The sequence below is a fragment of the Oncorhynchus kisutch genome, linkage group LG12 (genome assembly GCF_002021735.2).
Source record: "Oncorhynchus kisutch isolate 150728-3 linkage group LG12, Okis_V2, whole genome shotgun sequence".
In the NCBI taxonomy this organism is placed as follows: domain Eukaryota; kingdom Metazoa; phylum Chordata; class Actinopteri; order Salmoniformes; family Salmonidae; genus Oncorhynchus; species Oncorhynchus kisutch.
The window spans coordinates 17,679,781-17,692,247 of NC_034185.2; the positions used below are offsets into that span (position 1 = coordinate 17,679,781).

General features: G+C 43.5%; 1 protein-coding gene across 5 annotated transcripts in view; it reads right to left on the bottom strand.

Moving 5' to 3' along the window:
• col12a1b (collagen, type XII, alpha 1b) overlaps positions 1-12,467 on the bottom strand; it is a 96,516-nt gene that overhangs the window by 72,880 nt on the left and 11,169 nt on the right. For 4 of the 5 annotated variants that reach the window (XM_031837005.1, XM_031837007.1, XM_031837004.1 and 1 more), the window contains exons 8-13: positions 12,004-12,177; positions 11,550-11,840; positions 10,824-11,426; positions 8,740-9,018; positions 8,355-8,630; positions 7,121-7,393 (exon numbers count right to left, since the gene is read on the bottom strand). The exons of the other annotated variant lie outside the window; for it this stretch is intronic. In XM_031837005.1, coding sequence (XP_031692865.1) covers positions 7,121-7,393; positions 8,355-8,630; positions 8,740-9,018; positions 10,824-11,426; positions 11,550-11,840; positions 12,004-12,177 — 1,896 coding nt within the window. The remainder of the gene's footprint in view (positions 1-7,120; positions 7,394-8,354; positions 8,631-8,739; positions 9,019-10,823; positions 11,427-11,549; positions 11,841-12,003; positions 12,178-12,467) is intronic. 5 annotated transcript variants of the gene reach the window in all.

Sequence of the window (12,467 nt, forward strand, 5' to 3'; positions counted from 1 at the left end):
CACATACTGGATGGAGGGAGGGAGGGAGGGAGGGAGGGAGGGAGGGAGGGAGGGAGGGAGGGAGGGAGGGAGGGAGGGAGGGAGGGAGGGAGGGAGGGAGGGAGGGAGGGAGGGAGGGAGGGAGGGAGGGAGGGAGGGAGGGAGGGAGGGAGGGAGGAGCTATGGGTCTATGGGAGAGAACGGTCATCTTGTGTGATCTCACCACTTTTCCCAACTGCATTGTTGGGTTTGGAGCTTGCCAGAAAGGCATTCCTTGTGCACGTGACATAAAAAATGTGAAACCTGATAATGCAGACAAGGGAAGCCTTTTTGCCATAACATATAGATTTGTTTAACAAAACAAGACCAAATGTAATTTTCCATGCATATGTTACGGCAATAAGACACATGGATCTTGTGCTGCACAGAGCCAGTAGACTATAGGGATTATAGAGATGACAGATTCAGTAGAGGGTTTGTGAACGACGGTGAAGATCTCTATTGTATCTGTTAAATTGGGCACGTATGTTTGCGACGCAAAAAGAACACGACCAATGGACACACCCTCAGCCTTGTTGGTCATGAATTGAACAGAGGTAAAACAATGCATAATGAGGGGGTTGTAAACAAAATGAGTGGTTAAGATCTGTCTGTCTGTTTATGATAATAATACAAAATGTGATCCAACTAAACAAGAAAACTGAGAGAGTAGCATTTAGACATTACAACACTTCACTTTCTGCCAATGGGCATATTGATATTGTAATGGATAGTCCACTGCACAGTCAACTGATTATAGTGGAGCACAGCCAGTATAACTACTGATTATAGTGGACGACAGCCAGTATAACTATCTGATTATAGTGGACCACAGCCAGTAAAACTACTGATTATAGTGGACCACAGCCAGTATAACTACTGATTATAGTAGACCACAGCCAGTATAACTACTGATTATAGCGGACCACAGCCAGTATAACTACTGATTATAGTGGACCGCAGCCAGTATAACTATTGATTATAGTGGACCACAGCCAGTATTACTACTGATTATAGTGGACCACAGCCAGTATTACTACTGATTATAGTGGACCACAGCCAGTATAACTACTGATTATAGTGGACCACACACAGCCAGTATAACTACTGATTATAGTGGAGCACAGCAAGTATTACTCCTGATTAACCACAGCCAGTATAACTACTGATTATAGTGGACCACAGCCAGTATTAATACTGATTATAGTGGACCACAGCCAGTATAACTACTGATTATAGTGGACCACAGCCAGTATTACTACTGATTATAGTGGACCACAGCCAGTATAACTACTGATTATAGTGGACCACAGCCAGTATAACTACTGATTATAGTGGAGCACAGCCAGTATTACTCCTGGTTAACCACAGCCAGTATAACTACTGATTATAGTGGACCACAGCCATTATTACTACTGATTATAGTGGACCACAGACAGTATAACTACTGATTATAGTGGACCACAGCCAGTATTACTACTGATTATAGTGGACCACAGCCAGTATAACTATTGATTATAGTGGACCACAGCCAGTATTACTACTGATTATAGTGGACCTGTTGGGGAATAATCAGAATTAGTTGGTAACATAGGTAAGATGTTTTATATTCATCATATGTTTGTAAGTTACTTCTCATCAGAATGTGTTATTTTTGTATAATACTGTGGCGGGGTTGCAGTATCTGTTCTCTGTCAAGACTAAGTTGCTTGGGCCGCAGAGAGGGGAGAGGTCAAGCGTGTATCTCTTGGCTCCACAATGTCTGTGTGCCAGTCAATGTGTCTCTGTGATCTTGTCAAGATAGGATGGATTTGATATTTGTCTGTTGATATGGAGGATTTGTTTATGGTTCTGAGTTTGAGGAAATAACCTAGTTTAGGAGACAAAGCTGAACAATAAATTATGGCCAAAGCTGTCTGGCTATGTGTGTCTTTGCTATAAAGGATCTCAGTTGCAATGTGTAAGGGACTCTCAGAGAATTCATTTATAGACACTGAATTGATCTGAGAGTCACAGGGTTGTGATGGAGCTCATATAATTAAATATGGACTTTGTGATAACTAACTCTGACTTGTGTGTGGTTTGCTCTCATGATTTGGTAAATACAGGAAATTTCCACGACATACCACAGCCAGTATAACTACTGATTATAGTGGACCACAGCCAGTATAACTACTGATTATAGTGGACCACAGCCAGTATTACTACTGATTATAGTGGACCACAGCCAGTATAACAACTGATTATAGTGGACCACAGCCAGTATTACTACTGATTATAGTGGACCACAGCCAGTATAACTACTGATTATAGTGGAGCACAGCCAGTATTACTCCTGATTAACCACAGCCAGTATAACTACTGATTATAGTGGACCACAGCCAGTATAACTACTGATTATAGTGGACCACAGCCAGTATACCTACTGATTATAGTGGACCACAGCCAGTATAACTACTGATTTACCACAGCCAGTATAACTACTGATTATAGTGGACCACAGCCTGTATAACTACTGATTATAGTGGACCACAGCCAGTATAACTACTGATTATAGTGGACCACAGCCAGTATTACTACTGATTATAGTGGACCACAGCCAGTATTACTACTGATTATAGTGGACCACAGCCAGTATAACTACTGATTATAGTGGAGCACAGCCAGTATAACTACTGATTATAGTGGACCACAGCCAGTATAACTCCTGATTATAGTGGACCACAGCCAGTATTACTACTGATTATAGTGGACCACAGCCAGTATAACTACTGATTATAGTGGACCACAGCCAGTATTACTACTGATTATAGTGGACCACAGCCAGTATTACTACTGATTATCGTGGACCACAGCCAGTATAACTACTGATTATAGTGGACCATAACCAGTATAACTACTGATTTACCACAGCCAGTATTACTACTGATTATAGTGGACCACAGCCAGTATAACTACTGATTATAGTGGAGCACAGCCAGTATAACTACTGATTATAGTGGACCACAGCCAGTATAACTACTGATTATAGCGGACCACAGCCAGTATTACTACTGATTATAGCGGGCCACAGCCAGTATTACTACTGATTATAGTGGACCACAGCCAGTCCTCTCCCAAGGTACAAGATTACATGTCATGCAATCATCAAACCATCTGTTTGGTTTCTAGTAGTTTGGTTCTGAGACAGACTCTAGAGTAATTCTAGGAGCACAATTACTGTTGGCTATTTCCTGTTAAGACACATGATCAATCTGATCATGTCACCACAAGTACGTGAGGCAGATTCTGACTCACATCCATATGCCTTCTGTTATTCAGTCTTTCCACCGAAACCAAACAAGCTAACCGAAAAATGCAAACGTCTGGTTCACCATCAAATCAACATGTGAACATGTATCCTCTTTCATATTGAAACATAAACATATACTTCAGGGGGAAAGAAATACTTATTTTTTTCTAACTCAAAGTCATAAGGAGAGAGAGCTTAACTTTAAGCAAGTGTTATATTTTATAGATCAACAAGTAAGCTGTGTCTGATGTCAGGAAAAGTCTTTGCAACTGCCACGCCAGAAATAATCTATCAAACCTAATATTCCTCTCAAGCAACCCATTCCAGTCCTGGATAAATTCAAATTTCCTTCATTTTACTTCACAAGTTCTTCACAAGTGCTGCCACATGGGCAGGCTCTTCGTCTCCATCACAGAGATTCAACAGCCTCTATTAGCTGGGACCCCTCCACGGCCATTTTTTATCTGTGAACAAGCAAATTTTTTCAACTTCTGGGAGAGTCTGGAGTTTTTGTCTATATCCCAGGCCACAGACAGCTCTCGCATGGAATCTGGTGCTCGGCAGCCCGACCTGAAACACACTCAACCCCATTTTTCCATCGCCCATCATGAAGAGAAACTGAACAAAACCACAGTAAATTCAACACCCCTCCTCGAAGCGTCGATACATGCTGTCTCCCTTTCTCTCACAAGCACTCTCCCTTTCTCTCTCACACTCGCTCTCTTCCTTTCTTTTAAACACTACACTTAACCTTTCCATTTCTCTACAAAGAATATACACTACATTGGCTTGGAATATTTTCTGAATAAACAACTATGTGATTTTATGGCTGCCTGCATAAGCCACTCAAATTAATCAATTATTGAAACGTAACAAACTATACACACTATTGTTCTGTCTATTTGATCTTCCCCTCCCTGTTGCCTCGCAACATCAGGCGGGATTGATTTTGTTCATGCATTTTACATTTCAAATAGCCTTGAAATTTCAAGCACATTGCAATGTCCTACGCTCAAGACAAAACTCTAGCCTAGGGATAAAATCTGCCGTGCGTTCGCATCCAGCACTAATATTATTAAGCCAAAAGAGCCTAAAGTTCTGTACCGCAGTCAGAATAAACTGTAGCTTTATATTTGAAGTTGGGATCATGTTCTTTAGACCCTGGTCCATTGGAAGGGAGTGTGTAGGTGCTGAAAAGCCGTGCAGTCTGCCCACTGCAGGTTTGTCTTAATGACATCATAATGACATCCCTAAGGGTCAGACAACAGCAGCTTGAAACCTTTATAAACTTTGACAAATGCCAGATACAAATGTGGGATCTTAATTTGAGCCGGTTTGCTAAAGCAGGAAAATAATCCTGCAGCAACAGGAAATTTGAATTTTTATGTGGATTATACAGTATTTCATGGACATTTTTGTAGGAGTTTCAACATGGAAATTACACACTTCAGAAGCATTTTTAAACCTCAAATACACTACAAGTTTTACATTTCCTGCACTGCAGGAAATTTCTCCTGCAACAGAGTGATCAAATTAAGATCCCACATCCGTAGGAGAGGGGCAAAGGGGGGAACCATTCATCCCAACGAGAGGGGGGATTCTCATGGGCTATATCCTGAGGGAGGGCAGTTACACAACTACTACTAACTACAGAGCCTGAGTCACAGTAAGAGTAAACCACCTCTTGACTTGGCCTGTAACCTTTATGATCATCGTTGATTCAATTCCCATGATGCACCTCTTTGGTTATTTTTGATTCCTAGCACAGTCTTGGCTCCACATCATCACCCCTCCCTGATGGAAGTGGCTGGTAAGTGCTCAGTATGGAGGCGGCCAGAATACACGCAGCTTTGAAGGTTTTTCACAGGTAACACTTTCCATATGCCTTCTCTGTCTTTCACATTCATCATCTCAGCACTTTTCATTTGTTTTGTTACAATTATTCTGTCCTCCTGCCACATCAACAGACTGAATTAGAGGGAAACGCACAGTATGCTCACTCAATTGATTTCCTTGGTGTGAGAATAGAAGGAACGTGAAGTCCAGGTCATCTAGACTGTCATCGTTTCTGCAACAGGTGAGCTGTGCTGGAGTGAGTTCCTCGCCATACTGGAGGCTCCACAGAAACGGCCAGCAGCATATGCAGGCCTAGGGCACGTCACACCATACTGAATATAGTGCACTACCTTTGACCAGTGCACCATTGGCCCATGGTCAAAAGTAGCGCACTATATAGGGAATAGGGTACCATTTGGAATGCAAGCTGCGGGTCCAGGACGTGTTAAGGACCTGACAAATAATTTAAAGATACATTTTACATGTACATTATTTAGCAAATGCTCTTATCCAGAGCGACTTACAGTAGTGAGCGCATACATTTTCATTCGTACTGGTCCCCCGTAGGACTTAAACCCACAACCCTGGTATTGTAAGTGCCATGCTCTACCAACTGAGCCACACGGGACAGTAGTCTCTCCTTTGTGGTTGAAACCCTAGCCTCCCAGCAGAGCCCAGCACAAAGTGGTCAGTGTGTGTTGGCTTGGTGGAGTGAAAGCTGAGAGAGTCCTGGATGCTATGTCAGCAAACTCAGAGATTCTGCTACTCCATGTCCATCAGGGGAGAAGTCAGCCGGCCGGCAGGGGCTCGGGCCTCCCCAATCAGCCTAACCTCCATGACAGGCTGAGATGCGTTCTGGGACCAGGAGCCATTCCCAATCGCAGCGCAAAGTCAAGGACCAGTCAAATATGTACCATTATCCAAATCCTGGGGAAGGAATGCTGGCTAAAGTCAAGCTCCTGTCATTTTTTTATGAATGTAAAAGGGATGGATTCAGTGGAAAAAGGCGAAAGGCTGAGATTTTCACAGTACAAGACTCCTCTTTTGTTCCTGCCTGTACTGTATGCGTGACTGTTTCAAAAACAGTCTAATAGAGCCTAGTGGTTCTGCTTCATGGCAGCTCTGATGCCACTTCAAAGTCCATTCCATTGAAAGTGGGCCACAGTAAAGAACTAGGTCTGCACAACTCCTTGCACTCAGAAGTGCAACAGAAGGACACAATTATTGTGGACAAGAATATTAAATTACAGGCAAGCCCTCAGAAACAAGGTACAGGGCGAGAGGAGAGAGAAGAATGACTTCATACCCCCCACACCCCCTTCCAGTGCTGTGTGATCAAAGCCCCACGGAAGCAGCTTTGACTAGCTGACTAGCACTGGCCCTAACACAGTTCAGCTTGGTGACCTCTCACCCTATAGCTGGTGATTTCATCAGGTGATGCAGTAGCTGTGTTATTGTGGCAGCACTCTGGAGAAAACAGCTTGACCCCAAGACAAAGCACAATCACACAACATGATTACCAGCCTCCAGAGGGATGGAGCTGAGCTGAATGCTACTAAAAAGGCTATAGGAGTACCAGATATCTGACTCATCGCTCTCTCCTCTCTCTCTCTGTCTCTGGTTGTTTATTATTGCTGTCTTTCTAGAGACAGCTTTTTGAAGAATCTCTCTGAGAACTGACAGAAGATCAACTCATAACTTTGAAAGTGCCATGTTTTTATTCAAAGCACCATTCAATGATTCAGCTATAGACCCAGGTTTTGTCATAGTACAGTTAAAAGCACTAAAGGATCTGAGTTTTAGGCCTACTGTGCTGTTGACTCTTAGGACTGGTTCCCCAGACCCAGATTAAGCCTATCCTCCTGGCGCATCATGGTCAATGGAGAAAATCCATAACAAATGGTTTTAGTCAGAAACCAGCCAATACAGTCCAAGAACAATGTACCTATTTTGGGAAGTCTCTGTTCTGCTTACCTTCCAGTGTGGTTCCTTTCCCCTTCAGAGGGTCTCCTAGGCCAGAGGAGTAGCGTGCGCTGACGGCCAGGTCGTACTCAGTGCCAGGCTGCAGGTTCTTCAGGAGGACGTTGGTGTTCTCTCCCTTCACTGACACCTCCTTCCTCTCGCCACCCGCCGATGGATGGAAATTGATACGGTACTGGAGGACGCGGCCCGGTGCCGCCGCCCACGACAGCTTCATGGTGGACATAGTCTCGTCGAAGACCCGCAGGTCCCGTGGAGATCCCTGCCCTAAAAGAGAAGAGGTGGGAAAAGACACGCTGTCAATGAGGAGTCAATCAAGGTTGAAGTTGTTGGGCACAGTGTAGGTTCTGGCATATGACCAATTAACTCAGGTGTCTGTTATTACACTAGACAGATTGGAAAGACCACAAGTCTTCAAGTAATATAAAGGTTTTTGGAAAGGTACACGTGAATAGCACAACAAGGGCATCATTGAAAAGAAGATTGAGGACAAAACATAAATCCATCTCGGAGTCAGCTGGGTGCTGGATGGGAAAGAGCCACAGGCTGGGATACATTCTCCCCTTTAAACAAACAGCTGCTTCATTTAAAGGAGCTGGAACTGCTTTGAGTGCTGATAATCACTGAGAAGAATGTGGTTGCCGTGGTGAATAGGAGTCCTTTTTGGTTCATTTTTCCGTCAGCCTCCTTTGCTCCTTTGGCTCCGGCGCTGTAAACTCCTGCATTTCTGATCAACATTTCACCACAAACACACACTCACACAGACCTCTGGTATGTATCAAAAAATACCCCCCTTAGAGGCTAACCCCTTTGTGATGTCTTCCATTGACTTCCCGCCAAAATATAATGACACAGTAAGATTTGGCAGAATATTAGCTCAGTAGATCAAAAAGTAGAAAGAATTATCACTGGTTTGATGCAATAGGCATGCATGTTCACACCCCTTGACGATAAGTGTAACCGAGTTTGATTCGTAGCGTCACTCGCCAGCTTGAAATGTCATAAATAGCTAGCGTAATTGTCTAAGAAGTTGTCAAGTGGGCGGTTATGTTTGTTAGCAATCACGCTAATGCTAGTTAGCAGCTTTCTTCAAACTAAACCCAGGTACATAAAAATGGTATCCACAAATTCATATGACTCTGAGGAAGTAGATAAAGGGCCTCATTGCCAAAAACTATCCCTTTAAGCAAGCACAGTGTGACTGTTTCATAAGCAGATGCCTAGTCACCTTCTTTGGTGGTGCCATCGATCTGCATCTCTCCGCCAGTGCCTAACTGGTACTCTGCAGCCACCGTCACACGGTACGTCGTTAAGGGGTTGAGCTCCGGCAGCACGATGGTGGTCTCTTGGCCGACAGTGACTGTCTCTAGTCTCGCGCTGTCGCCCCTTACTGGTACATAGGTCAGACGGTACCGTACCACCGCTCCTGGTGCCGGCGCCCACGACACCAGGAAACTATCTGTTGTTTCCTCGGACACCCTCAGGTTACTCACTGTTCCTTGTTCTATGACAAAGATATTGGGGTAAGAGGTCATACAAATATTAAAACAGAAGTTATGGCATTTGCTTCAAATTATTTCTCTGTTGGTATCTGTTGGTCTGATGGTACTGACCATCTAGTGTGGTCTCAAATCCATTCAGAGGGAAGCTGTCTCCTTGGGTGTACTGGGCAAAGACGTTGACCTCGTAGAGGGTGACGGGCGTGAGGTGAGGCAGCAGAGCGGTGAGCGTGTCCCCGGGCACGGACATGGACACAAAGTCCCCGTTGGTGTCAGCAGCCGGTCTGAACTGGATCAGGTAGGACAGGACGTTGAAGACATCGGTCTCCCAGGTAGCTCTGAAGCTCCTGGTGGCCACCTCAGAGAACGTTAATGACCTCGGTGGCAGTAAGCCTTCAGGAGATAGAAGAAGACTAAACATTAGGTCACAACACTCAGGATGCATCCCAAATGGCACCTTAATTCCTGTGTCCTTATTGGCACCCCATAGGGCTCTGGTCAAAAGTAATGACCTGTATAGGGAATAATAGAGTGCCATTTGAGACGGAACCTGAAAAACACAATAACATGATCTATATTCCATTAGTGAAAATCCCTGTATTGTTTTCTATGTTTACGGTACTCCATGTTGTCATAATAGATGAGTATATAAATATTATATCACAGGTAATCAAACCTTGTGTGAGTTGCACAATATACTGGCAGAGCTGAATGCTTTTCGGCAATGTAATGTAGTGACTAGTATTTGGCATTATATTTCCACACGGGAGTCCTCTTACTAACCCTGAGAGAGCAAGAGGTTGTGTGTAACACATTGCTAAACAGAAGATGACAACTTTGGAAAAGGGTATTGTGACACAACAGAAGTAATTGCAAGCATATGCTGTATACTCATAGTATTTTGTCTTCTATTTCTCAGGTCAAGGACCATCAAGGCCAAGGTAGAGTGGAGTTATCTTCAAGAGTTATTCCCTCCAAAATGTCCAAAAAGGAGCAGTTGATCAAAATTTGATTGACTAAAAAGTTGTAAAAAAGGTGAACAATTATGCCATAATTAATCAAATGAGCCAAGTATATGGTATTTCAAAACATGTTTTTTGTTCAAAATCAAGAAATAATCAAAAACCTGAAAACTGACCAATGTTTAGGATGTAAGTTATACACTGGAAAACTTCTCTGCCTACTGCCATATGGAGCTGTGTGATACTGTGCCAAGTGTAAGCTTTACATTGATTCCTTTATATACAGTGTATCCCACTCTGGTGTAAATAGCTTGGCATATGAATCATATGAAACAAGATACATTGCCTACTGTAATTCAAAGAATGCTAGCACTTACTTTAGTATTGCAAAAATAGTTTCTCTAAGCACTTCCATAAACATCTTAGACTTCGGTAAGACTGGGTGCTGGGCCATTATCTACTGTGAGAATCTATGGCATTCACTTCCATAAACATCTTAGACTTCGGTAAGACTGGGTGCTGGGCCATTATCTACTGTGAGAATCTATGGCATTCATAAATGTCCCCAATATTTATTGTTTGCAAGATGTTCTCTTTGGCTAAGGAATTTAACTTACTTACTGTGTAAACCATTAGCTTGTAGGGCTGGGAATTACCAGGGACGTCACAATACTCTATTATCGCCATTTTTGTAACCTTTATTTAACTAGGCAAGTCAGTTAAGAACAAATTCTTATTTACAATGACAAATTCTTATTTACAACGATACCTTGGTGCCGATACGATATGTATTGCAATTTTCACTATTCTCATGATTCTATATGTATTGCGATCCAATACTGTGATTTTTTTGCGATACAATGTTCCAAACATATTGTTCACCATATGTCTGCTGCAGAGAGACAAGAGAGAGGATGAAAAAACAAGTTCTGATCAGTCATGGAAATAAGTGCTAAAAACAAATGAGCTCCCTATTTAAAAAGAAGATGGAGAACAAGCTATGAAGGAAAAATACTGGAGTTTTGGTGCAGGTATAGCCAACTAGCGCAAAATAAATATTGCGATATTGTCAAAACAGTACGATACAATATATTGTCAAAAATAGTATCCCGATATGTAACTATATAATTTTTTTATCCCATCACTATTAGCTTGACTTGAGTACACTTGGCCTGGGTTTACTGACTAACAACAGTGGCTCCATCATGCTGATATAGACAGGGTACTACTACTCACTTCTCTTCTTGATGTTGAGGAGCTCCTGCTCGATCCTCAGGCAGATGGACTGGGTGAGCTCCTTGGAGATCCTCTGGAAAGCATCAAAGTCTTCCACTGTGTACACATGGGTCTCCACGGGCTCGTTAGCAATGGCTTCCAGCTCAGATCTCACGGCATCTTTCACACCCACGGCAAAGATCTCCACATCCGCTTTCTTTAGCTTGGTGGCAGGGTCCTTGAAGGAGTCGGATGACTTCCCATCAGTGATGAGGATGGTGACGCGGGGCACGTTCGGCCGTGATCCTCGGTTGGCCAAGAAGACCTTCTCCCTGACGTAAGTCATGGCCCGGCCGGTGTTGGTGGAGCCGCCACGGTAGGGGAAAGTCCGGACGGCCTTGACCACAGCGCTCAGATCGCGGTGGGTGTTCAGGTAGAACTCAGTGTGAGCGTCCCTGCTGTACTGAACCAAGCTGATCTGAATCTTGTCTGGTCCGATGTCAAAGGAGTTCACCAGCACCTCCAGGAAAGATCTGACTTTAGCGAAGTTGGACAGTCCGATACTGTATGAGCCGTCGACCAGAATGACAACGTCGGCTTGCACGTCCACTCCAAGAGAACATTCTAGAAGAGGACACAAAAACATTTGTCATGCCATGACAAAATCAGACACTGAATGACTATAACATTGACTGACATATTCCTTACTAAAAGACCAAAGGATGTATTGTTGTAGGGTATACTCACCAAGGGACACCTTGACTGGCTCAGTCTTCTCCATGGCCACGATGGGCTCGCTGGGCGTGAGGCCCTTGAGGGCGAACAGGCTGATCTGGTACTCTGTGTCTGGAGACAGGCCCGTAACTGTTGCTGAGGTCTGGCCGGGGCTTACGTACAGCTCCTGGCGCTTGCTGCCGGCCATCATGGGGATCAGCTGGATCTTGTAACCCGACACATCTCCAAAGGAAGAGTCCCATGTCACCCTCATAGACTTGGAGGCCACCTCCACAACTTGGAGGTTTGATGCTGGTTCAATAACTGTAAATAAACAACCCCCAAAAAATGAATCAAGACAGAAGTTTGTTAGTAAATAACCATCCTCTCACCACCTGGAAATGTTTTGATCATCCATCTCTAAGCATTTCTAAGTTATCCATGCCAAAACCACTTCCAACATTCAAGTCTTAAAACGGCATTTTACCTTCCTCTCCGCTGACGAGTGAGTTGAGTTGATCGTCCACCCCCGAGCACACATTGGTAATGAGCTCTTTCTGCACATCCTTGATAAGGTCAAAGTTGAAGACTTTATAGACGTGCGTCCTGTAGGGGGTCGAAGCCATTTGTTTCAGCTCCTCATCATCTGCTCCTTTGATCCCTAAATTGGACAAAGAGCCAAAAAAGGGGTGTAAAATGTATACGGCCTCATAAAACTGAGGAAAATGTTCCATATCACCATTATAATTCTGATCTCCTGCCCGTTTCAGAAGGTTTACTCAGTCATAGATAAGAGTCAACACCTATAAAGCCCAAATAAAGTCACCCCAATGAAGTCAATGACGGCACATGAAAATTATCCAGAATGTAGGAATTATTGTTTTATAGTTTCTTAGGTTTGAGTGCTATAAATGCTGAGTAAAACAAGTGATCTAAAGATATATGAAATGA